The 23,287-nt window shown below is 43.2% G+C and overlaps 2 protein-coding genes and 1 long non-coding RNA gene across 3 annotated transcripts in view; 2 read left to right on the top strand and 1 right to left on the bottom strand.

Moving 5' to 3' along the window:
• The first annotated feature begins 313 nt into the window (after nt 1-313).
• On the top strand, nt 314-20,504 carry arhgef1 (Rho guanine nucleotide exchange factor (GEF) 1). Its single transcript, XM_068760342.1, has 32 exons — nt 314-379; nt 3,691-3,777; nt 3,863-3,976; nt 4,557-4,655; nt 5,530-5,572; nt 5,683-5,788; nt 6,606-6,746; nt 8,445-8,474; nt 9,206-9,317; nt 9,402-9,477; nt 9,673-9,702; nt 10,104-10,304; nt 10,665-10,806; nt 11,910-11,921; nt 12,519-12,683; nt 13,402-13,592; nt 13,704-13,850; nt 14,030-14,112; nt 14,540-14,665; nt 14,768-14,882; nt 15,259-15,359; nt 15,543-15,617; nt 15,721-15,796; nt 16,511-16,678; nt 16,763-16,850; nt 16,934-17,041; nt 17,125-17,177; nt 17,286-17,429; nt 17,541-17,666; nt 18,114-18,292; nt 18,751-18,855; nt 19,079-20,504. Exons 1-31 carry the CDS (start codon nt 353-355, stop codon nt 18,823-18,825), a joined length of 3,240 nt encoding a protein of 1,079 aa, XP_068616443.1. The 5' UTR covers nt 314-352; the 3' UTR covers nt 18,826-18,855; nt 19,079-20,504.
• LOC137910793 (uncharacterized) overlaps nt 16,958-23,287 on the bottom strand; it is an 8,328-nt gene continuing 1,998 nt past the window's right edge. The window contains exon 3 of the long non-coding RNA XR_011106078.1: nt 16,958-17,049. This is a non-coding gene — a long non-coding RNA (uncharacterized lncRNA). The remainder of the gene's footprint in view (nt 17,050-23,287) is intronic.
• cd79a (CD79a molecule, immunoglobulin-associated alpha) overlaps nt 22,266-23,287 on the top strand; it is a 2,294-nt gene continuing 1,272 nt past the window's right edge. Inside the window, exons 1-2 of the mRNA XM_068760344.1 lie at nt 22,266-22,305; nt 22,763-23,098. Of these exons, the coding sequence (XP_068616445.1) occupies nt 22,266-22,305; nt 22,763-23,098 (376 nt within the window). The remainder of the gene's footprint in view (nt 22,306-22,762; nt 23,099-23,287) is intronic.

The following is a 23,287-nucleotide window of genomic DNA, read 5'->3' as shown; positions in this document are numbered from 1 at the left end:
CGAGCAGGTTTTGAACAACTGCCGATCGCCGTTGTTGTTGTCATCGCTCCCCTCCGGCTTAGTTTGACCACGCCGTTGGCGCCGGCTGAGGATGACGTCACTCGGCACATGCGATTATGCAAGGAAAGCAAAATGTGAAAAATAAGAGCTTTTACTTCTAAATTGACGTGATGTGTGACGTGAACCTGCCTGTGACTGACTCTACGAGCACGATGTCTTCTGCTCAACGCCTTGTGGTTTCTACTCTTGAACTCCATGCATACATGAAAAACTGTCTCTTAGCCCGCCAAACGTGTCACCCTCCCCTCCGACAGTCACCCACTGACAGGTGTGGGCCCCACTGGTTTGCAGTATGGACCCTGAGGACGCCCACTTTGGGGTGAGGTCACAGTTCGACTCCACTCTTCCCGGTGTGTGGGGGGGGGGGTTTACACTAAACCTGCAAATTGTTTAAACAGTGTCACGGTGAGTGTGGGGGGCGCGTGAGCTGATGGAACGGTGACTTGGTCATTTTGCTAGGCTGCCGCTCTAACCTCTGTGTGACCTGGTGGAAATATGAAGCGCTAAACTGTGCTGCTACTTCGTCTAAATGTTCTAGAAGGTTCTAGAAACAGGTGCTGGTTTGTCTTTTGTTGATGGACAGTAATAGAGCTCAGCCTGCTCGACCTGGAGAGGAATGCCGCGGTACAGACCATTTGTCATATAGCACACACGCGCACACTACAACAGCGTAGGAATGGTTCCCTCCCACATATGTGCTCAGTCTTAACACACACACACATAACACACCCACAAAGGCGCGCACGCCTGATGGGTATCATTGGATTGATGCCACCTGACACTTGGTTAGTTCTGGAATGTGATGGGAGGAAGGCGGGGAGGACGGGGTGGGGGTCAGCTGCTGACTTATAGGAGAATCGGGGAAGCATCTGTTCAAATACTGTCTTCTGATTGTCTTTTCTTTCTCCCAGAGCCACGTCTCTGTCAGACCTTAAAGATGCCCCCCCCCCCAGCTTATACAGGCTATCGTGTATTAACGGAGATGAAGGGCTGCTGCTGGTACTCAGACTATCCCCATCTGTCGTCTGAAGTGCACCACACGCTGGAACTGGAATGTCGAGCACCTCCATGGCTCCTCCTGGAACGGCGGAAGCGCTCATTCTTCCTGCCCTTCTGTTCTCTTTAAGTGGAGAGCTGTGCCGACCTTGCTCGCTTCCCTGCGAGTAGCCACAATTAGCTTTCCCGAACCCGCTCCAATTTATCGCTGAGTATTTATTACAGCGACTCCGATATGAACTTGAGACGTAACAATAATAAGGGCCCCCGGCATCTCCTGTGATGAGGAAGCTGTCATCACCCAGTAGGGGCCGAAATGAATGGGAGACGGGTGTTTTACAAGCATACTTTAAGTCTGACAGGCGACTGGTTTGGAAGGAGAATACTAAATAACGGACTAAAACGTGAAACATTTAAATAGATTTAAAGCTGACGTCCCAGGAGGGTGCGCGATGTTAAAGTCGTACCTCCAAACGATGCGCAACTGCCCTTTTGTAATCAAAATTGGAGTCGAGTTTCCAAGAAGTCACGTGCTATTGAAGTGTCCTAGCAACCCGATTTATCTCGATCAGCGTTTCTGACAATGTCATCAAAGTCCGTCAGGTGCTTTACATATAATAGATGGAAATGCCCAACCCTCCTACCGGGAATCATGAAAGGCCACCCAGCAGTTTTTGTGTAATCCTACTACAAGAGTCACCCCGACACCGGTGAGAACATAACCTCCTTGAGTGGGTGGGGGTTCTAAAATAATAAGGAAAAGCTATTTATTGGAGACACTGTTTACAGGAAGACAGGTTTTTTGCACAGTGCAGCATTTTGTCTTTCCACCAGGAAACAGATAAATGTATCTGCATGACGCGTCGGTATCGATGACATCATGTGATGACTTCACAGATGTCGAGTTAAGGTGGTGTTGGACGGTTTTGGTGAGGAGTGTGTGGGGGAAAAAGGGAAGCTGTGTCCGTATGTGTGTGTGTGTGTGTGTCGTGTTTCCAAGTGCCTCTGTTTGGCTACCCCCCCCCCCACGCATGTTGATCCAAAACTGGCCTTTCTCAACCCCCGGCCCACTGGATACGGCCGTGAATGAACACAGTATGTCTGTCGGCTTCACACACTCTCACTCTTTCTCTCTCTGACTAAAAGCTTTGCTTCTCTCTGTTTCTCTTTGCAGTAGCTCGCCTTGACTTTATCGCGCCGCACACACAAAACACACACACACACACACACACACACAAATTGAGATTGCGTACACATTTCCAATTTCCTCATAAACTCTAACCGCTAAATGATTTTTCTTTTTTCAGTTTGTACTTATCTGCACGGCCAGACAGATGTATTCGTGTGATTAGCCTCACTTCGTGAATGTGCAAACAAGCACAAAAAAAATACAATTTTATTGACACAAAAAGTAATTTGTTTGCCAGAAAGACACTTGAGGCTCAGAAGTTACTTTTAATTAAATTAAATCCTGATCCAGTTGTCATGTGTAATAGACAGTAAAGGTTAAAGCCCTATCCCATGGTACTAAAAACCGCATCGCACTAGCCACACTTATAATAGATGACTGATTATCATAAATTTAAATTCATGTCACTTGTCATTTATAGAGCCAGATAAAACTGAGTTTAGTCACTTGTGGAATTTCTTGCCTGTTAAGTGGATTAAGCACAAATTAAATCATTTTATGACATCAACGTTGCCACAAAGCCATTCTCCGCTGAGATTTGCTTCATAGTGGTGAAATAAAAAAGATTCTCTAGACCTTTTCTTCCTGTGCAGCGCAAACTGGATGCGCTTGGTTCTTACTCAGTGCCTCTTTGGTTCTGTTCTGTTCTTGCCCTCTGCCCTCACATTAGTCCAGTGACGAAATGGACAATGGTAAACGTGCAGCTAAAGCTTTTGGGATTTTCACGTGCGTGTGTGTGTTTGGGTGTTCCCTGGTAGCGTCTTCTGGTCTGCAGCCTTCAGAGGACCGAATGCATTGTGTGTGTGTGTGTGTGTGTGTGTGTGTGTGTGTGCATGCATTCAGGGGAAGTGGTGTAGGGTTTAAATGGTGGTGGTAAAGTTGGTTGCCCAGTATGATGCTTTTTTTTCTTCTCCCTTTTCATGCATTTCAAAGGCAAAGCTTGAAAAATGTCTTTAATTCCAGATTATTTTAGTGAGAACAATCGTTAAAAACATTTCAATTGCTTCATTAACATTTTTATTACGTTCTTCAGTATCGCCTTCCCGTTTGGCTCATTTTTTTATTTCAAGAGGCAATTGGCTAAGCTGTACAAAAGTAAATCCTGAAAGATTTGTCAGCCATTATCCTAAAGTTTGTCAAAGGTATTAACTCTCCCGTAGCTCTATATTTCTTTGCTTTGCGACCTTAAAGATGATTATTCAAGAAGATTCTTGCGAAGCATCAAACTTAAGGAGGTGTGATTGGCTTCCGAGACATTTTTCCTCTTTCCTCTTGAAGTTGTTTTGTGAAGTTAATTGTGTCTAAACACTAATCCTGTCTCACTGTCTGGCACTTCTCAGCAGGGAACTCAGGATTTCAAAGAGGTGCCCTACCAGTTCAAAGGGTAGCACGTATTGTTTGCTAATTGTCTTGTTTTCTTCCTCCCTCTCTCGGTACCACCATAGCAGGGCGTGTTTGGGGCTCAGTGCTCTAACCCAGCCATGAGCATCATCGGGGCGGAGGATGAGGATTTTGAAAATGATCTCACCGATGTGAGTAAATAAAATGGCGCCGCTGTCGTCACCTCTCGGCTTTCGGTCCACTTTGGTCTCTACTTTTGTTCTCCTTCTCCTCCAGGTGGTAGATGACCAATGCACGCACTTCAACGGTATAGAGCTGCTGAAGTATCACCCGACCCACCTGCTGGTCTTCATACAGCACGTCATTCTACAGTTTGACCCCGCTCCCCTGGTGAGAACTACACCTGCTGTAATTGCGTCTTCTCGGGATGTGCTTTAGCCATGTGTCGTGTAAGACGGTACATATGTACAGGTGTACAAGAAAGCTGAACGATCATGACATCGGAAGAGATGCAGCTTTTGTGAAACACATGCAACAGTAAATAAACCCCCCATGTCTTTTTACCAGTGTGCACAGAAAGACTTGCCCCTGTGTGTGTATGTGTGTCAGTGCTGATATAAAGCGTGCCTGTCCTGTCCCCTTTGTTCCGCATGCAGACACCGTGACCGACCCAGGTACTGTTACACATCCCACAGTTCCGATACCCCCCCCCCCCACCCCCATACAGTGCATAATTGTGACTTAAATGACAGTGATTCTGTCATGAACACAAACCCAATTTATCTCAGTTATTAATAGCTCTTTGCTCATTTATTGGGGTCTTCTTGACGTTCAAGGATCAAACTGTTGATGATGAAAATACTCTGTTAACTGTGTATCCAAGATGGATCAGAAGCTTTCGATACTGCATTAACAGACACAATACTCGTGATCCAGTCACTGATCTTCCCGTTTGCCTCTCCCATCCCAGCTGTGTTACCTCCACGCTGACCTCTTCAGGAACCTCAGTGCCAAAGAGACCAAGAAACTATTTGTTGAGTTCAACAACACTTTCTTGGACAAGGGTGCAGTAAGTAGCATGCCACCCCGCAAAAAAACACAGAATAGCAGGAAGGGAAGCAATTCTGATTGCAAGATCTGATTCCATTTTGTGCTCTGTCATTGTAGCATCATTCATTCTGTCTATGTTTTCCTCACTGACTGTGCCTTCATGCATTTCCTCACCAAAACTTGTTGTCTTCGTCTGCCGTCTGACCCTACTACTTCCTGTCAGGATTGTGTGAATTCTGTCAGAGGAATTATTCTCTCCTTGCTTTGCTTTTTTATTTTTTTTACTCTGTTGACTAAACCATTGACTAAAGGTTGACCCCTGTGTTTCTTTTTATGTCCTTGACAGAGGGAAATATATCCCCCAGTCTAAATGCCTTTTCTAGTCATTGTTTCTATTTCTAATGTTTAAATGACCCCTTGTGGCCGCATGACGCTACTGCACCCATTTTGTATTCTCTAACACTACCTTCTTGGGTCAAACATAACAAAAGAACAGTTATCCATTTTTAGGCACACCTCGATAAAACTATTTTTAGTATTTTTTTCCTCTTTTTTGAAAGTTGCATGATAGTGCTTTTATTATATTTTGTTTTGTCAATCACTCTTAAAAGTAGTTGATTGCCACGAACCTGGCATGGATCCAGATAAGGGGGCGGGCCATAAAAATCTTTTCAATTCCACAAACATTGTGTCCTGACATTATTGGCAGCATTTGCTCAAGTTTGATTTTAGCAAGGCGTATAAGAAACTGGAAAGTGGAGCTCAACACATAAATCTGATTTCAACCTCGGTTCTAAATTATTTACCGGTACATCTTAAAATGTATTTACCTATAAAAAAAAAAAAAAGATTTCTGTCCCTAACCACCTCTTGTCTTTTGCTTCACGATATAGATTCTCAGAGTGGCAACACCACCTAATATAGCGTATGAATTGGGTGAGTAATGTTGCCGTGCTGTATTTATCAAGAATCCTGTTTGCTGCTATGTGTTCACCCCAGTATTTTTACAACGCATTTAATTACTTCCCTCTTCCCTCGTCCATAAGACCGAACCCGTCCAGATCTGCTCTCTGAGGACACCCAAAGACGATATGCTCAGGATGTTCAGGCCCAGCAGGCAGCTGAAGTGGCCAAACAGCTGGACGATTTCAGGTGAGAACATCGACTCTGAACGAGTCAACAACTCTGTCTCAGTAATTATCTTCAAGGTTTGGGGAGTCAATTAAATACAAAACAAGCTAAATGCACAGTTTTATTTAGCGACATTATCATAATTATTTTATGATGGTTGATTGGAATAAAAAAAACCTTAAGGGAATAGTCAATGTTTTTCTCTCTAACATAGTAAAAATTAAAATATCTGCCTTTATGCATGTATTAACCAAGCAACTATACTTGTTACTGATTGTCAGTCGATTTATTTATGATACTCTGTAATAAAAAAACCTGAAACTTAACAAGCAGATTTCTTTCATTCTTGTAAAACAGATAATAATCTTTGTTGAGCTTAAAAGAAAAAGGCAAGCCTTGCCCGATTTTGATGTGTTAAACTTTTACCTTCCATGCCCTGTAGCTGCTCACCGTACCTGTCCACTATATTGAAACCTCAGGCCAATGCAGATTTAGACTACTTTTAATATATGTTCACAGCTTGTCTGCTGTTAGTCAAGAAAGGCTTTCGCTTCCTGACAATTACAGCTACGCTTGCATGAGACTGTGAAAGAAGAATATCGTTGTGGAAAAATGGGAATATTATACACAAGTTGTTATTGATCCCATTCTCTTTTGTTTCTGTGATTCACAGGAAATCGGAGTGTGCTGGGAAATAAAATGCAATGTATTCAGTAAATCAAGCATAAAAAGATGCAAAAGTACCGACAGGAATCGGCTTGCTTTGTGAACTGTAAATGTTTGTGTTCGGCAGCCTCCTGAATAATGCACTGAGCAGCCCTCTTCTTGTCTGACACAGGCAGAAGAGGATGATGGGTATGACCCCTAACGAGGCTGAGCTCATCGATGTGGAGAGCCACTATCCCACCGACCGCATCCCAATGGAGATGAAGGAGAAGTCTGTAGCTGAGAACCTGCTGGACAAGATGTCGGAGACGCAGTAAGCACCCCCCCCCCCCCCCTCCCCCCAGAATAAGTACTCAGACATTACTAGAACGATTTGTTGTTTATCCTGCTGGTATTATTGTCTACCAACTACAGAACAGAAATGAGTTTGAACATTTCCGGATGTTCAATTGTTTTTTTTGCAAGGATCTGTCGTGGCGCATCTTGCTTCAGTGAATTCAAGTTAAAAGCATTTCTTTTTCGGGAAACTGACAATTCAGTTATTTAAATCGGCTCAATTTGGGGTCAATATTTGGTCACCGTGGAAAATCAGTGATTCAGATTTGATTATTCAGGGGAAAGAAAAAAGAAACGTGAGCTGCATTAACTGCTTCTCTGCGCTAAGCTGGGAACATAATTTTTCTCTTTGATAAGTCTGCACTGCACTTTTTTTCCGCCCACCAAAGTTCCATTCTGGTTATATTCAACATTAGTGGTGTATATAACCAATCAAATGCAAAGCACACAGAGGCACATGCGAGAGGAGCTAGAGAAAATGAAGTTCACTGGACCAGAGACGCAGAGGAGGATTGGAAGACAGCGCAATAGGGCAAGGAGGAAATTAAGTGGCAGAAAGGAAAGAAATGGAGTCAGCAGTGCCACGCTGGCAGGAAGGCTCTCCCGTGGCGCTTTGCCAACTGAAGGGAGGAATGGTGTATTCAGAGTGCAGAAGAGTTGAGGCGAGAAAGGGACGCTGGGTAGCTCCCACCCTGGACGTGGTTAATAAAGGGAGAGAGAAGAGATCTGGGGTTGAGTTAATCTAGCCTCTGCCTGTGGCCGACTTCCTCTGCACAAAGTACGGCGAGCGACGCCGGGGAGGAGGATAGAAGACTGCCAGACTTCATCGTGTCAGGAGAGCGGAGAAAAAGAAGATTCGCCCATCCCGTGGATACAACTGTGCCGTCAGTGGAAGAGGAACGGCGAGACGGCAAAGCAGTCCGTCTCAAGGAGCGGATCGTTCAGCTTTTGTCCCACTCAGTTACTATCAAGCTGTTGGGTCTCTATCTCCAGTGCAAAGACCCTTCATTCAGCTTACTCTCTTCAGTCTGCCCCCACTTCCCCAACCCCAACATGCTGACTCGCCCCTGCTGCTGTCATTGGTCTCTCCGGTGATGAGAAATGAGGCAAGCTTTCATTCGATTGGATTATGCAGGGAAATCCCGGGGCGACCCCGCCCAACCGCTAAAATCGTAACAAAACGTGGGTTTTCCAATCTCCACAGTCTTGCCTGTGTGTTGCATCAGACAGCAACTGGGATAAAGAGACATTTCCGCTGTGCTGGATCATTTCTGACTCTGCAGATGACGCTGAGAGACAAACCAAAGCAGATTAACTTTTGAAGTTAGTTGGAGGCCGTACAGCAGACAAAACAAAGGAACAGATTTTCATGCAGATTTTACTTTCTTGAGCTTTTTTCTTTCTTTTCTTTTTTTGTTTGTGCATTTTTGAATATGCTCAATAGCTTCTGCTCGGACCACAATAACACAACAGTCAGCTTTGAGTTGGATCAGAAAAAGCGGATTCACTTCCGATTCCACCGGCCCAAAACACACTTAATAATAAGCCGAGACAGAGAATGGAAAAATGCTACTTAAAAGGAAGAGGTGAATTTATTTCTGCAGGATGCGTAAGTTTGCTTTTGCTTTAGTATTCTTCCAGCACACTTTTCTGACACTCGTCTCTTCTTTCTCAGACCGACAATCGTCTCTGACGAGGAAAAATGGTAAGTTTTTTCAACAAATGTTAAAAATCTTTGCCTAACTTGCATTTGAGTGCTTATTTTTGTGATTTGTACTTTCAACCAGTGTCAAACCATTCTTGCTCACGTGTGTCTCTATTGTTAATGACAGCGGCTTTTTCATTTGAGTTTGTGCAATCCCTCTTGCCAATAAGGGTATCTTTTTAATCTGCTTCTTGATTGGGTTCAACCTTGTCATTATTAGCTTTAGCTTTTCATTGATATGTTTTCCTGATTGAAGATCTTTGTGTCGCCTTCAATTATTCAAACAATATGCTCTGTATAAAAAAACTGGTGATGCCAGACAGTCGTTGTGTGCACATCCCCGTAGACTCCTCCTTTAGTTGTTGTTTTTTTTGTCTTTGAACGCCCCTCTTTTCCCTTGATCACTCCTTTGTTTATCTTTCTCTCCACCCTTCTCTTGTCAGCTCCTCCCTTTCTGGACATGTCCAGCTCCTCGGTTTCTTTTTGCCACTTTCCTTCATGTCCCCATCGTCCTAGTCTTCTCTCATTCACACTGTCACATCCTCATCAGCTGTGACACCAGATACGTTGTAAACACACCAATGTAAAAAAAAATGTTTTTTACATTAATGTGTACAGTAATATAAAATATATATATTGGACAGATGCATCTGAAAGGGAGGGGGGTGGGGGGAAACAGTGTAATGTGAATCATGAAAATATGAATGTTAATCCTGCTGCTTCTGTCGTAGCCAATCCATCTTCACAGCTGTGGCCTTCTACATGAAGCACCTTGGGGTCAAAACCAGGACGGTCGACAGTAAGAAGTCCAAGGGAGGCTTCTTCAGGAGACAACTAGTGAAGGTAAGTTAAAGTTCTGTTAATCAGTTATTTCAGCCCATAGATTTGGCGTGTTTCGATCTTACTCCCTGGCTGTTATCTTTGCAGAATAAGAAGGAGGAATCCACCAAAGGCAAACCCAGAGGGGTGTTTCCCGGCATCCCCAGCTGGATCGCAGGCAACAGTAAGTATCTGCCAATGAGCTCTGCTGTAACTAATTGTTTTTTTAATTATATTTAGAAGTATGAATAATCTATAAATATCCCACATAAATGTCATTCTGTTTGACGCTGCCCTGTATGTCGTCTCTTGACACGTTCCGACCCGTGAATGACCTGCTTGTGAGAACACGTTGTCCTGCCCTTCTTTCCTGTTACAGCTGAGGTCAAACCTAAAACGGAGCCTGAAGGTACAAGTCGTCCAGAGTTGCTTTTTATCTGTAGTATCGTCACATCCCTACTAATGAACCCATAAGCATGTTTGCATGTCCTAAATCAAACTGGTAGAGGATATGGGTGTTTGGGTGGGGTTGTTTGAAGAGTTAGTCGTACTGATTGCCCGATAATCACGCCCAATGCGCACGTTTTCTCCTATGTGGGGTTGTTGGCGTTCTCCTCCACCAAACTAACCCTCACATTGACCACAAGAGACCCTGATTTCACCGCCTTCTCCCGTCTATTTGTCTGTCTCTCTCTTGGTCAGTCGTCCTCGCCCGTTTCAATGACTGGACGTGCTTCTGGGTCATGTTTTGTACCCGTTTTGTCAGCAACAGAATTCTGTAAACGTGTGCGCACTCTTCACCCTCTTCAGCGGAAAAGGAGAAAGTCAATAGCGAGCGTAAGAGTTTGACACCTGGCAGAGGCTCCTTGACCGACCCTGCAGCCCCATCTGCGCCGAGCAAGAAGTCCAGTTCCAGTGTGAACCCGGCTTCTGTGCCCGGGTTAGAGATCAGCGATGGCTCGGGCAACAGCATCAGCAACACCAGCATCCCTGAGTCCTCGAACATTGATGGTGAGCTAAGAGCGTTCGCCAGAGTTTAAATTAAAAGGTATTGAGAAATCATTATGACACAGCTGGTATTCATTCATAATAGACAAAAAGTTAGCATTAAAGAGTTTAATGTATACTTTAGTTTGCATCTGATTTGTCAGTGATTGACAAATGTTTTTTTTCAGTATATAACTAACTTAAATCTATTATTCAATAGTTGGTGCACTCACTCAAGACATGTCTTAGTAATTCAAGTGACATTAAAGAACTTTAATAAATGCAATATATCTGTTTGGTATTTTGCACGTGGCTTCATTTCCGTAGAAGTAGAATGATTGTAATTCACGGCATATTTGATTTTTCTCGCCCTCAATCCTCCAGGCGTCTCAAACAATCGCTTAGAACCCCCGAGCCTTACAGATGGGGGCGATGTGTCCCCCGTTTGTCTGGTAGGAGGGCCTGCAGTCGGGGAGCCCTTCACACCCAGTGATGTACCCATGGAAGAAAATCTGGACAAAGAGAGGTGAGCGGGAGGAGAGAGAGCGATTGTAAAAAAATAATAATAAATAAATAAATAAATAAATAAAACCAAGCGCATCCAGAAAGAGTAATGATCGCTGAAGCACAGTGAACCATTAAGAGCATGACTCCGGGATTGGACTGTGTGGTTAAACATTTTATATGATCCGGTGACCAGGAGGGGGGGGGGACTGAAATGTCTGTGAGCTGCTCCGGCTGGGGGAGTGTGGTAAAGCTCCCCCGGCAGTCTGTCCCTGCTGTGTTGCTAGCTTTTGTCCCGCTGCCTGTTGCTCGCTAGCTAGCAGAGCCTACAGTTTTGAAAAGGACCCTCACCAGGTGACGTCCGACCCAGCCTTCCCTTCCATCCCTCTGCCTTTTTTCCTTCCTTCACGCCTCCCTTTTTTCTTCTTAAAAACATCCCGTCACATTATTCCTTTGCTCTTATTTCTTGTGTACGTCTCCAGTTGTGCATTTCCTTTTTTTGGGGGGGGGACAGGGCTTTGTTGCACTTTTTGTTGCCATACACTGGCGATTCCTTCGAGACACGCAGGCATTCAAGATTCAAGATACTTTATTGTCATTATGCGAACATAATAAAATCGTGAGCGATTCGTAGTTGTTATGGTTACATGATGCTGATTATACACGAGCCTTTCAAAGCAGCCATCTTCCTGGTAAAAGGGTTTTGGAATTTAAGCCGGAAATGAGATGCAGAAATGATGCTATTTTGCCTAAAGCTTTAAAACATGTGACGATTAGCAACTTAGTCTGCAGCTGGTTTAGACTAAGCAGTTGTTCTTCACGCCGCTGCTAGTTGAGTCTATATCCTGTAATGTTTGTACCCCGTGCTTCTCAGGGTGTCTCCGTCTGTTGTGGCCCGGTCTCTGTCCTGCTTGTCTCAACATTGTGTGCCCGTTACATGTTTTGCCGGGGGGGGGGCTTTTGGCGCATCGTATTTGGCATGCTCTACACCGATGGTGGTTTAAAGCTGTTTTTGGTTTTTCTCCTGTTGGGGTGTGAATGCATGCATGCTTTTATGGTTGTTGCACTGGTTGTGTTAATTAAAGGCAAGGCGTGTAACGATGTGGTGTCCCCGTGTTTTTTCAGACGGAAGACAAGGTGGGTGTCAGCGCCTTGACAGAGTCACGGACATTCTTCAGACTTGACACTGATCACACGTGCACACACACTCCCACGCAGACAGGCCACACAAAACACACACTTCATGGCTAAGTATGCCGTAACTGCTTGTGAAAGAGTGAACTTGATGGTTCAGATCGGTTGGGTTGTTTAAAGTTGGTGTGAATGCACGTCGTGTGGATCAAGAGAACCTTTGTAACTATAGAAATGATGTAGGAGAAATGCATGAGTGTTCTTTACATTAGCTTTCAGTATAGGAAAATGAAGTGTCAGCAAGTACAGCCATGTTTACAGTGTGTGAGGCATGCGCTACGTTTCATTATAGGCATGTCGAATGACATGTATAGTCAAGAAATTTCATTCTTTCTGTATCTTATTGAAATCTTCTCTTAACCTCTGGACTTCCTATGACATAACTTTGTCTCCTTCTTTCTTACACGTCACTTCTCCTCCATGTGACCTCTTTTTATTTTCTTTTACCCACTTCCTTTCTTCGATTTTGTCACTACACTCTTTCTTTTTTTTTCTGTGCCTTTCTTTTCTCACCCCTTCCCCCCCCACCTTCCCTCCCTACAGTCGCAAAATTGGGCGTAGCGAGAGTGCCCGCATGGATCGGCACTCCTCCCGACGCCGCGGCTCTTCCCGGGCCAAACAGTCTCGCTCCCGTAGTGATGTTGACCTCCAGCCGCCATCTGCCACAGCAGCAACACCTGCCCTGCTCACCCCCCACCACCTCCATCCGTAAGATGGACAACCCCCCCCCCCCCCCTTTTAATGCTTCTCTGGTGTAACGGATGCACAGCAGGGACAGGCTGTCAAACGCTGATAGGAGAACTAGGTCGACCGCGCCATTCCTGATGGCGTTTGAACTGCTTTCAGCAGATCTTTAAATATATTTTTGTGTGTGCAAGTCATTTTTCTTAAAGGGTCCATTGTGTCCTCTAGACGCAAACTAAAATTAGGAATCAATTTCTCCGAGAGGTTTAGTGACTCTTTATTGACGAATCTGCCTTGAATAGTTGGCTTGTGCTGTGACAGACGGGCATTGAGTAGCAGTTGAATACCTGTCTCGCTTTCAGTGAGAGGCCTGACAAGGGAACGATTATTGAGTTAGGTCAGTGTTGACCATTGGACACAATTAGATGCCTGCCCTTTATTAAGACTTGGTTTCCTCGCTGTTAATGGACTGTAAATCGACAACACAGTCGGTTGCACTTACTCAGGATCCTACACAGTGAAGCATCCTGAGTAAAGAGAGCAGATTCCAAGAATGAATCCAACAATGTCTCTGTATATTTACCCGTAAAATGGCATGTCATCATGGAGGTTGAGTTAATTCATTCATGTTATAATTTAAAAAAAAAGCCCATCACGTGTTGGTTCCTTTCATGACTTTTGTGTTTTCTCGTTTTAGTCCCCAGTCTAAACGGATCACTCTCTCACATCCTACATTCCTCAGTTTCGACAGCCCAGTTCTAGTTCCTGAAGGTCCCAGCCTCTCCCCGACAAGCCCTTCCCCACAGCTTGAGGAAATGGATCCTCGCCTCCTAGAGTTTGAGCATGACCCCCCCAACTGGAGGGAGCTGGCCTCCCCTGAAGCCCTGTCTAGTCTCAGCAAGAAGGAGACAAAGAGGCAGGAGGTCATCAATGGTGAGGAAAAGGAGGCATGAAGGACGTGTGCCGGTAAAACCAGGCTGCACTGAAGACTTTCCTTTTCGGGTCTGCTTCTTATTTTGCGTTTTACCCCTTTTCTCCTCTCAGAATTGTTTGCGACGGAACACGCCCACGCGAGGATGTTAAGTGTCCTTCAGATGATCTTCTCTAAACCTTTGGAGCAAGAGGCGCTTCTGAACAACACAGAGCTGGCCACCATCTTCCCCAACCTGGATGAAATTATTGAAATGCACTGTGAGTGTCATCATTAGTGATAGAGCTTAGCTGTCTGACACGTGATAACCGGACAATATTATAAAGATAATACAGAAATCATGTTTTTTACTGCCCATGACAGAGAACAAGTTCTTTGTGTGTGAAAAGGAATTACACAAATGGAAAATGGTTTGATTTTTGTCTGCCTGTAAATCCAGATAACTTCTACGAGAACCTGAAGAAACTACGCTTGGATGACAACTTCATTGTCAAATCCGTCAGCACGACGGTGCTCAACAGAGTGAGTCCGTGGTCCTTGCTTTTTTCACAATTTCTTATTGAGTGTGCTACTAATTGAAATTCCCATTGTTTGAAAATAAAGTTGAAAAGTGTTGAAATGTATAGAATTTGACAAAAATCCAAAAATATATATATATTCATTTTTAATTAGAAATATTTGTGGTTTGGGATTGATTCTTTGTTGTTTATTAAATGGATTTTAAACCCGAGGGAGGAAGAGAAGATGTTAAGCAAAAATGTTCAAACCATGAAGTTTCCCCCCTCAGTTTCCCGTTTTATTACCCAAGTCAAACATTGGCAGTAATAACGACCCCATCATATTAGCTGTCAATTGTTACTACAGCTCTTTGTCTGTCTGTGCATCGTTTTTTGCCTTGCTTGCTCTTCTTGAAGCTTGCTGTGTTCATTTGCACGCGTTTGTGCTCTAGTTTGGGGGCACGGAGGGGGACTGGTTCCAAAAGTTGACAGCTCGGTTCTGCAGTCACCAGTCGTGGGCCTTGGACCAGATCAAGAGCAAGCAGAAGAAAGAGCCACGCTTTAACGCATTCATTCAGGTACCACCTACACACACACAGATTTATCGTGGGTGGCCCCATACATGGGCTCATGATTTCTCATTTTTAATCCGTGTGTGTGTGTGCCTGTTTCAATCCCAGGAAGCAGAGAGCAAACCCCAGTGCCGCAGGCTGCAACTCAAGGACATCATCCCCATAGAGATGCAGAGACTGACCAAATACCCGCTGTTGCTGGAAAATATTGCCAAGAGCACAGGTTGGTCTGTTTGACGCGTGTGAAGCGCGAAAATCATACTTCAAGCATTCCTGCTTGTCATTTTGGATCATTAGATCAATCTGATAAATGGGCTTGCATTTAATTTCTTTTGACAGTCACATGATGAGTTATGTGTTTGTGTAAATTCGGAGTTACATTATATGGTCATGTTTTAAACCATATATGCCAGTCTACATCAGAACACTTGATAAATGTGGGCAATATTTGCGCAACTGACCTAACGGCAGCGAAAACACCTCAGAAATCAATAGCCGTCTGTCTCGTGTTTTCGTGTACATTTGCCATCCATGGATTTTTATTTTGCGCCTCTGTGAAAGCTGAATTCTCCTCATCTGTGTGTTCTGTCGCTCCACAGAGGACCCGACAGAGAAAGAGAGGATCCAGCAGAGCGCAGAGTGCTGCAGAAGGATCCTCAACCATGTCAATGAGGAGGTCAAAGTGATGGAGAACCTATTGGTGAGAAACACACCATCCATCACTCAGCCTCGCTGTTATGTTCGTAGTGATTGAGCACCAACTGGAGGCTGGCACATTTATTTTAGACCTCTGAAGGTCTGCTTGTTTGACTTCCCTCCATTTATTCTGTCTGTCCTCTATCTGCCCTGTGATTACGCCCTTTACCCATCTCTTTGTTCTTAGACTCTGAAGGACTACCAACGCAGATTAGACACATCGGGGCTCAAACCTAGTAATGAGCTTTATACCGAGTATAAGGTAATATCTCAATATTTCTCTGCATGCACTTTTGCAATGGATATATTTGTTATTTTGGAATCTTTGTTACAAGAAAGTATCTCCCTCTTTTTTTTTTTTTTAGAATATCGATCTGACTCAAAAGACGATGCTTTATGAAGGTACTCTCACCTGGAAAGTCACAAAGGAGAAGGCAATTGGTAAACATGTACATTTAATTTTTACATTTTTTGGGGAGGGGACTAAATTGAACGTTAAATGTTCCTCATGCCAAGCTCATTTGAGACACTTGGATGATCCCTAGATGTGTTGGTAACTAAGGATCTGTCCCCTTTTTAGCCAGCAGGATTGGACATGAATGATTTACTATTTCTGATGAGCTAAATCCTTAATCTGCAGTGTTTCTGAATGTTGCTGAAATGCGGCCTTTGTTTTGCACGATGGTTTTAACTTACATTTTGTAGATGCAACAAAGAGCTGTGTTTCCCGGAAGGGTTGTGGTTTCAAATTTTTCTACTTTCATTTCCCTTTTCCATTAGAAACCCAGCTGCGTTGCAAGTGTTTTGTTTTTCTGTTAGGTTTTACTGTTCCCCTGACTTCCCTATTTTATATCCAGTTTAATTCAATTACCAAACCACACTTCAACTTTAGTTATTCCTATATGAGTGATCTCATGCAGCTGTTTGCCACCTGAATGAATAAGTAAACACAATAAAGAAGAGAATAAAATAAAAAATTATCACAAAATTACAAGCAGTTAATTTCATAGGTTTTAGAGGCCTCAGATGGAAATGCGTGGATAAATTCAAATGTAAAATAAAAGCATGAGCTCATTCATGGAAGAAGATTACCTATGAAAACCCAGCAGACCTCCATGTCCAATGCCATTCCTTTCTCCTTTGCTGTCATCTCAGAGGTGCAGTGTGTGTTGCTTGGGGATCTGCTGGTGCTTCTGCAGAAGCAGGATGACAAGATGGTCCTGAAATGCCAAAGCAAGAGTAACATTGCTGCACAGGAGGGCAAGCAAATGCTGAGTCCCATTATCAAGCTGGACTCGGTCTTCTTGCGTGAGGTGGCCACAGGTCAGTCGCACGCAGTGTTTTCGCAGGTGAGCACGGTTACATCCATTCAGCCTCCTGATTGCTGTTTTCCCCCTGTTCTGTCAGATCGAAAGGCCTTCTATGTTATTTTTACCTGGGACAGCGGGGCTCAGATCTATGAACTGGTGGCTCAGTCTGTTGGCGAGAGGAAAATGTAGGTATCGGAGCAAAATGCACAAAATGATCACGTTTGTTTCAGACAGGATAGATTGTAAACCAACCTGTCTGTGTTTCCAGCTGGACTGAGATAATAAAATCAACACTGGATGATCTGAAGAAGAGCGGAGCACCCATGAGGTTGACGCTGCCTCCTGGAAGTGGAGGAGCTCCCTTCAGCCCCTCCGCGTATGCTTCTGTTGAAATAGCAGGATATTTACATCACCTGTCAAAGTTCACCAGTCTCATTTCTTTTGTCCCTGCTCCTTCAGACTGACTGCCCCTTTGAGCCCAACGGAGAACGGCGGTTTGAAAAGCAGCGACGGTGAGATTGCAGTTTTATCAGTCCATCACGTAATAAGTAGTCAAAATGTGTTATAGTAAAACATTCTTGTAAGCCGGCGCCAAAATTGAGTGTTGTGTCTGACCACAGATCGAGATAAGGACAGCTTAACGGATGACAAATCTTCAGACCCAAGGCACAGGCTGATTGATTTCCTGTCAGACAAAGGCTTCGACTTGATAGGCCACTCCAACAGTGATCAGGAGAAGGTGGCCAATAGTGCTTTGGATGAAGGTGAATGAGAGTATTCCTTATACATACAGTGTACGGATGATTTTTTTTCTTACTTTCTTAATCGTTTATCTGTCCTTCTATTGAAACCACTGATTCTGTCTCTTTTCCCAGTCATGTCACTGAAAAGGCTGTTGGTCGGCAGCATAAGTCTATCGGAAGACTCCCAGCACGATGAAGAAAATGGAGCGGAGCAATCAGAAAGGGCACGCCAAGAAATGGATAGCTGCCAGTCAACGGGTAGGCCGTAGGCTTGTTCCCATTCTGGTAGAGAGGAGATGTAAAGATTGATACCACGCCCACAGCTGTAAGATAAATATGAAGCTAGAGCCAGTAGGTTGGTGGTGCAGCATGAAGCTTGTTTTTATCCCCCCCCCCCCACCAACGAGGGGGTGTGAGGTTACCAAATTCATCAAAAAGCAACATAACTTTGTGACCAGGAAGTCTCACAAACAGTAATCTTAACACAAATTAAAAACTAAATAACCCCAATACAATGCAAGTTGATTCATTTTGATGGTCTTCTTTACATGTTATGGATATGTCTTCACATGTTCTGTTGTTTGCGGACCCCAAGGAGAAGTCTCTCCTTCAGTGGCAGTTTAAAGTGGATGTCAACAAATATGCACATAAACCTATTTGTTTTAAATATGGGGTTTTAACTAAATCCAATCTTTCCACCCACAGAAGAAATCCAGACAACAGAGAGGGGGGCAGAAGAGGAAGATGATAACTCCTGTAAAAAACAAGGGACAAAGAGAGAGGAGGACGGGAGTATCAGTGCCCCCCTGGTGCTGTCCCAGGAGCGAATGGAGGAAGTGTGCAGGAGGCTTCACAGTCTGCAGGAACAGCTCAAGAGACTACAGGTGTGTGGAGGTGAACGGACAGAAAGATGAGCGTGTAGAGAATGATACTGTGCTGGAAGTATGACAGGCGTAGATCAAAGTGAGAGTCGTAACAAAAGAGGGGAGCCAGTTGGACATCAAGTATTTCACCGAGGATAACTTAAGTAAGGAGTGTGATGTGGTATACTTTGGAAAAATAGGGCCAAAATGGCACGAAAGAGAAACTGGAGAATAGAATAGCCTTTTAACCGCTCCTGTTATTGCTTGGCTGAAAATTGCCTTGTGAAATTGGACTTTTCTGAAAATGGCTATTACGTCCAGAGCTTGCAATGGGATGTGTCACAGAAGCAGCCAGGGAGACGAAGAGAGGATGATAAGAGGTGGAGGTTGAAGTGTATTTGTGTCTGACTGAGCGAGGGGTTTGGAATGCATGTGTCTGTCCTCCGTCCGTAAGCTAATATTGATTTTATGTGTTGTAGACTGTAGAAGAGGAGCACCACAAGCTGCAAGAGGCCCTGTCCAAGTTTTCACTGGAGGGGGGTAACTTTCAGTAAAACACCATCACACCGCCTGCTGGTCACTAGGTGAGAACACTGATCTGGATATTAAATTAATTACCGTAATTATGGTTGCGCATGTGTAGCCTAAGATACAAATCTCAGGGCAAAAATAGTCCGTAATTCAACTGAACTGTGATGAGAGAATTAGGAACTAAAATAGGGAGTTTGAACGAGTCCCATCACCCAGTGGAAAATACGCACTGTTGATCATTAATCTAATTAATTTCACGTCTTTTGTTCTGTTTAGATTTTTTACTGCCGCTGGTTTGGAAGAGTCGCTTTCAAAGGCTTTCCTGGATTTTCCTGAACCCTCATGCTTGGAACGTTGCTGCATTAGATGGCTTCATGCACGGTGCAGTGGTTCAGTGATGGGATGTGGAAAGTGTGAGCGTGTGTCTGTTTGTGCGCATGCTTGGTAGAGAGGTATACAAAGAAAGAAAGAAAATCAAACGCCATCCTACTTTAGGGTGTATAGTAGGGTGTTGGTTTTGCAGAGAGCTCCCAAAAATAAACAAACTTAAGCAATATTTTTTGCTGTGAGAAATGCTCCCTAAGAAAATGTAATAATTGCAATCTGGTGTAACACACATGCGCACACTAGGGGCATGCACGCTCGAAAATATGTTGCATTACCGTCGATATCAAAGGAGAACACGTGTTTGCCTGCTAGGTCAGTTATTACATCAGGTAGAAGCCTTGATAGGCTAATGTAGCATTTGAAGATGTAATAAAATACTACTGCTGATGTATTATTTCCAGTTTATATCAGAGCACCACAGAGATGCACTTTTATCTGATCACAACAAGTTAAATCTACACTGTTTCTGCTAAATTTATCATGGTGTTTTTTGAGCACCGGAGCTTCACCTTGCCAGCCGCTCTTTCATGAAACAAATTGCATGCAAGAAAGTGTGTGTATGTGTGTTACGTTTCTTTCTTTTTTTATTCAGCCCCTGCTTATTTTGAGGGTTCTTAGAGTTATTAGGTCACATTGAAACATTTATATATATATAGTGGAACTATAGATAATCATGCTGTTAATACTGGAGACTTGATGTATTTGCTACTTTTATTTATTCCTCTGCTGGGTGAGTGAGTGAAACTGCTACAGCACACGCCCCCACCCCCCCCAAAAAAAAGGAGATGGAGTCATTCGTTAGAGACAAACAATAAAGCACAAGGAGGTTGATGTTTAATGTGTAACAGTGACAACGGTAAGGGGTGAAGAAGAGGCATGTAGGAGAGGAGTGAGTTCTAGATGTTGTTGGGCTGGTAATTTAGCCCAGTTTGAGCCATAACCAGGAAATTAGTAGAAAAAATGTGTTTATTGAATAAAACATGTACACACACACACACACACACACACTGCCAGGTGCTTTCAGCAGTTTTCACAAAAGTCACTCAATGCCAGCATAGTTTCTGCCACCAGATGGGGTTATAAATTGTATTATACAACATTAGATTCCCATGTACATGTAGTATTAAAAATTCGTTTCTTCCCTTGTTGTGATATTTGTGTCAGGTAGTAAACTCAATGTTGTATTTTATTCAACAGCTGATTGTAATTATAATTGTGATGGTAGAATTATTCTAAGTAGAGGCCATGCACACAGGACCAAAGACAATCCAAAGCACCGTTAGATCCTCATACGAGCTGTAATTTTTCTTAATGACGTGCTACATCTGTATCTGGGGGGGGGGGGGGGGGGGGGGCTCAGTAGTGTAGCCCTGAAGTCTGCAAGCTGCTTTTCCTCTTAAGGGATGTTGAAACGCATAAAATGAAGCATTGGTTTTGAATAAAAAGAAAATGTATTTGCTTCTGATAATTATGCAGGTAAATGCTGATATGAAGAATGTAGGATTGTTCTGGTCTTTTATTTTTAACCACACCCAAACAGAATCTGTGATCTAAAAGATCTGTGATTCCTTACACGCCATTTTCACATGTAACACGGTTGTGCTGTCTTCTTGAAATGCGTTCTCAATTCTCTTGCCACATTTTCGACACCCTCTTTGATCTTAATGAAACTCGCAATGAATTTATGCAACTGATGCTGCCATTAGTCTACGGAGTGAAACAAAGTGCTGAAATAAGTTTGTGTTTAGACATTGCTGCCATCGCTCCCATAGAAACTGCACATGAATGTATGAATTAGCCTCTCCTGTTTCAGTTTAATCTTATCAGCCACACACACATACACACACAGACCTTTTGAAAGCACATTCACTTGTGATGGCATGATCATGTTTTCCCATGACACTGTTTTACCATATCTAATGTGTTTGGTTTGATTTACTTAAATGGTTGGGACGGTTGTTTAAAAAAGCTGTTTTTCAGGCAAGCTTTTTACTAAGTATTATGTATTTGACCATCTCACTGAAAGCAACAGGACTTGTCTGTAAAATGATTGAATTTAACAATTCTTGCAAAATGTTTGTTACGGTTTACACCTGCTCTGCACTGTGGCTATCCAGCTAACGGACACAGTTAAATCATCTCAACCAGGTGATATTTTAAACATTTCAATTTCACTACGCAGTGATCAGCAGAACTGAGTTCACGCCAGCTTACAGTCAAATATTCACTCACTGGCTGAAAGAATATTAGAGGCATTTCTCAGACACACCCTCCTCCACATGCTTTTCTTCATGCAGTCTATGTATATTTATATAGTGGTACCTTGCTGAGTTATAATTCATTATGGGGTCTGAAGCCTGCAAACGAGAACAGGCCTGAGAGTGAGAGATCATCCCAGGATTCTGTTCTTGTGACCACCGCTATGACAACTATTTAATTGTAGCTCTCTGCCGATGCATCCAGCCACAATAGAAAAAACATTGCTCCTTATCATTTTGGCATCTTCCATGTGTTTTACCTATAAACAAAGAATGTGCAAAAACTATACTGTGTATTTGGCTTTTGATTTTTTTTGTATAAGAGGCTCTTTAAAGATGTATACTTCAGAAAAGTTTTGGTACGCTTTGTTTTTTTTTCATTTTTTAATAAATTGGGGAAATAAATTACAGTTTTGTCATTTTCTAGTTGAGCCAGTTGCTACATCAAAATGACTTATAAGCTCTTAGTTTGGGGTTAATGGTGAATTTAGTTTGCCACATTACTATGATCCCACATTAATAAAAGTTCTGTATCTGTATATTCCTTTAACTGCCGTATACAATATAAAGGAAACCACATTTTTTATCATGAAGGCTTGCATTGCATTAAATGCAGTTGCAAATGAGGTGTGGTCTTTATTCATTCAAGCATAAATCCTGACAGAAAAACAAGATCACAGTGTGGTAGAGTAGTAGCAGTGAAGCCTGGTGCCAGCACTGTGTAAAGAATTAGATCAGCATCAAAGACGGCATTTCAGTCTTTCTTTTTTTTTTTTTCTCCTTTTTTATTATTCTCTGGATTTGAGTAGTTAAAAACAATGTGGACAGTCATCAAATTTTTACTTTGCAGCCTGGCTGGTGAGTCAAATTGTCTTAATAGTATCTGAAATATTCATTAGTTATGTAAATGATTATATTTGTGAAAAATGCAGCTTCTGGATTTTGAAATAGGCCTAATATCTGTCTTTATGGTAGCCTTTAAGTATAAACTCTACATGGTTTTAACTTTTGTAATATTATTGCGCACATCTTTTGAGTTCTGCTTCAGTGAACCACATCGCCTCTCGGAGCAGATGGTGATTAATGATGATGTAGTTTTTTGCTTTTCAATTTGACTCATTGACATTGCAACCCAGGCTATTATATAGTATATATATCTATATTTGCTGTATCAAAGTTTTACGCCGGTCCCAAGCCCATTTATCTGGGCTCAAGGGAGACGCTACTGTGCTACATCTGAGGCTGCATTCTTCACTGATGTTTAAATAATGCACAAATATTTAACACCGTGATATAATGGTTGCTCCCTGCACAGTGGTTGAGGCTCAGCATGAGGTGAACTTAAAGGCAGACAGGCCCTATGTCAGGGTGCGGCTCGGTGACTCTGCTGCACTGGATTGCTGCTACGCCACCAATTTGTCACTGGAATCCATATGGGTAATACGTGCTCAAGATGTCAATGTGATCCGGGTGCCAGAAAGTGTGAACGCTTCAGATCTTGTGACAATAGGAGACAGAAGAGAGTCTGACACCCTGTGTGGCACCCTGTCCTTCAAATCAGTCCAGCTGAATGACTCCGGGCTGTACCAGTGCTTCCTGAAGAGTAATGAGGTCCACCTTTTCACACACGGCACCTACATGCAGGTCTACAGTGAGTAGTCTTATGCGTGTCTGTGTGATGGTAGGAACGGCTAGTGGGTGTGTGTGTGTGTGTGTGAACATAAGCCAATAAGCCGTAAATCCTGTTAGCCGTAGTCCACCCAAGAGCTGTGTTAGCGGCATCGTGGATGCACATGATTTACACTCATCAGGATGGATCCATTACGGTCTGCTTTAATTC

This window comes from Brachionichthys hirsutus, chromosome 3 (genome assembly GCF_040956055.1).
Source record: "Brachionichthys hirsutus isolate HB-005 chromosome 3, CSIRO-AGI_Bhir_v1, whole genome shotgun sequence".
Lineage (NCBI taxonomy): Eukaryota > Metazoa > Chordata > Actinopteri > Lophiiformes > Brachionichthyidae > Brachionichthys > Brachionichthys hirsutus.
This window is presented reverse-complemented; position numbering and strand designations above follow the sequence as displayed.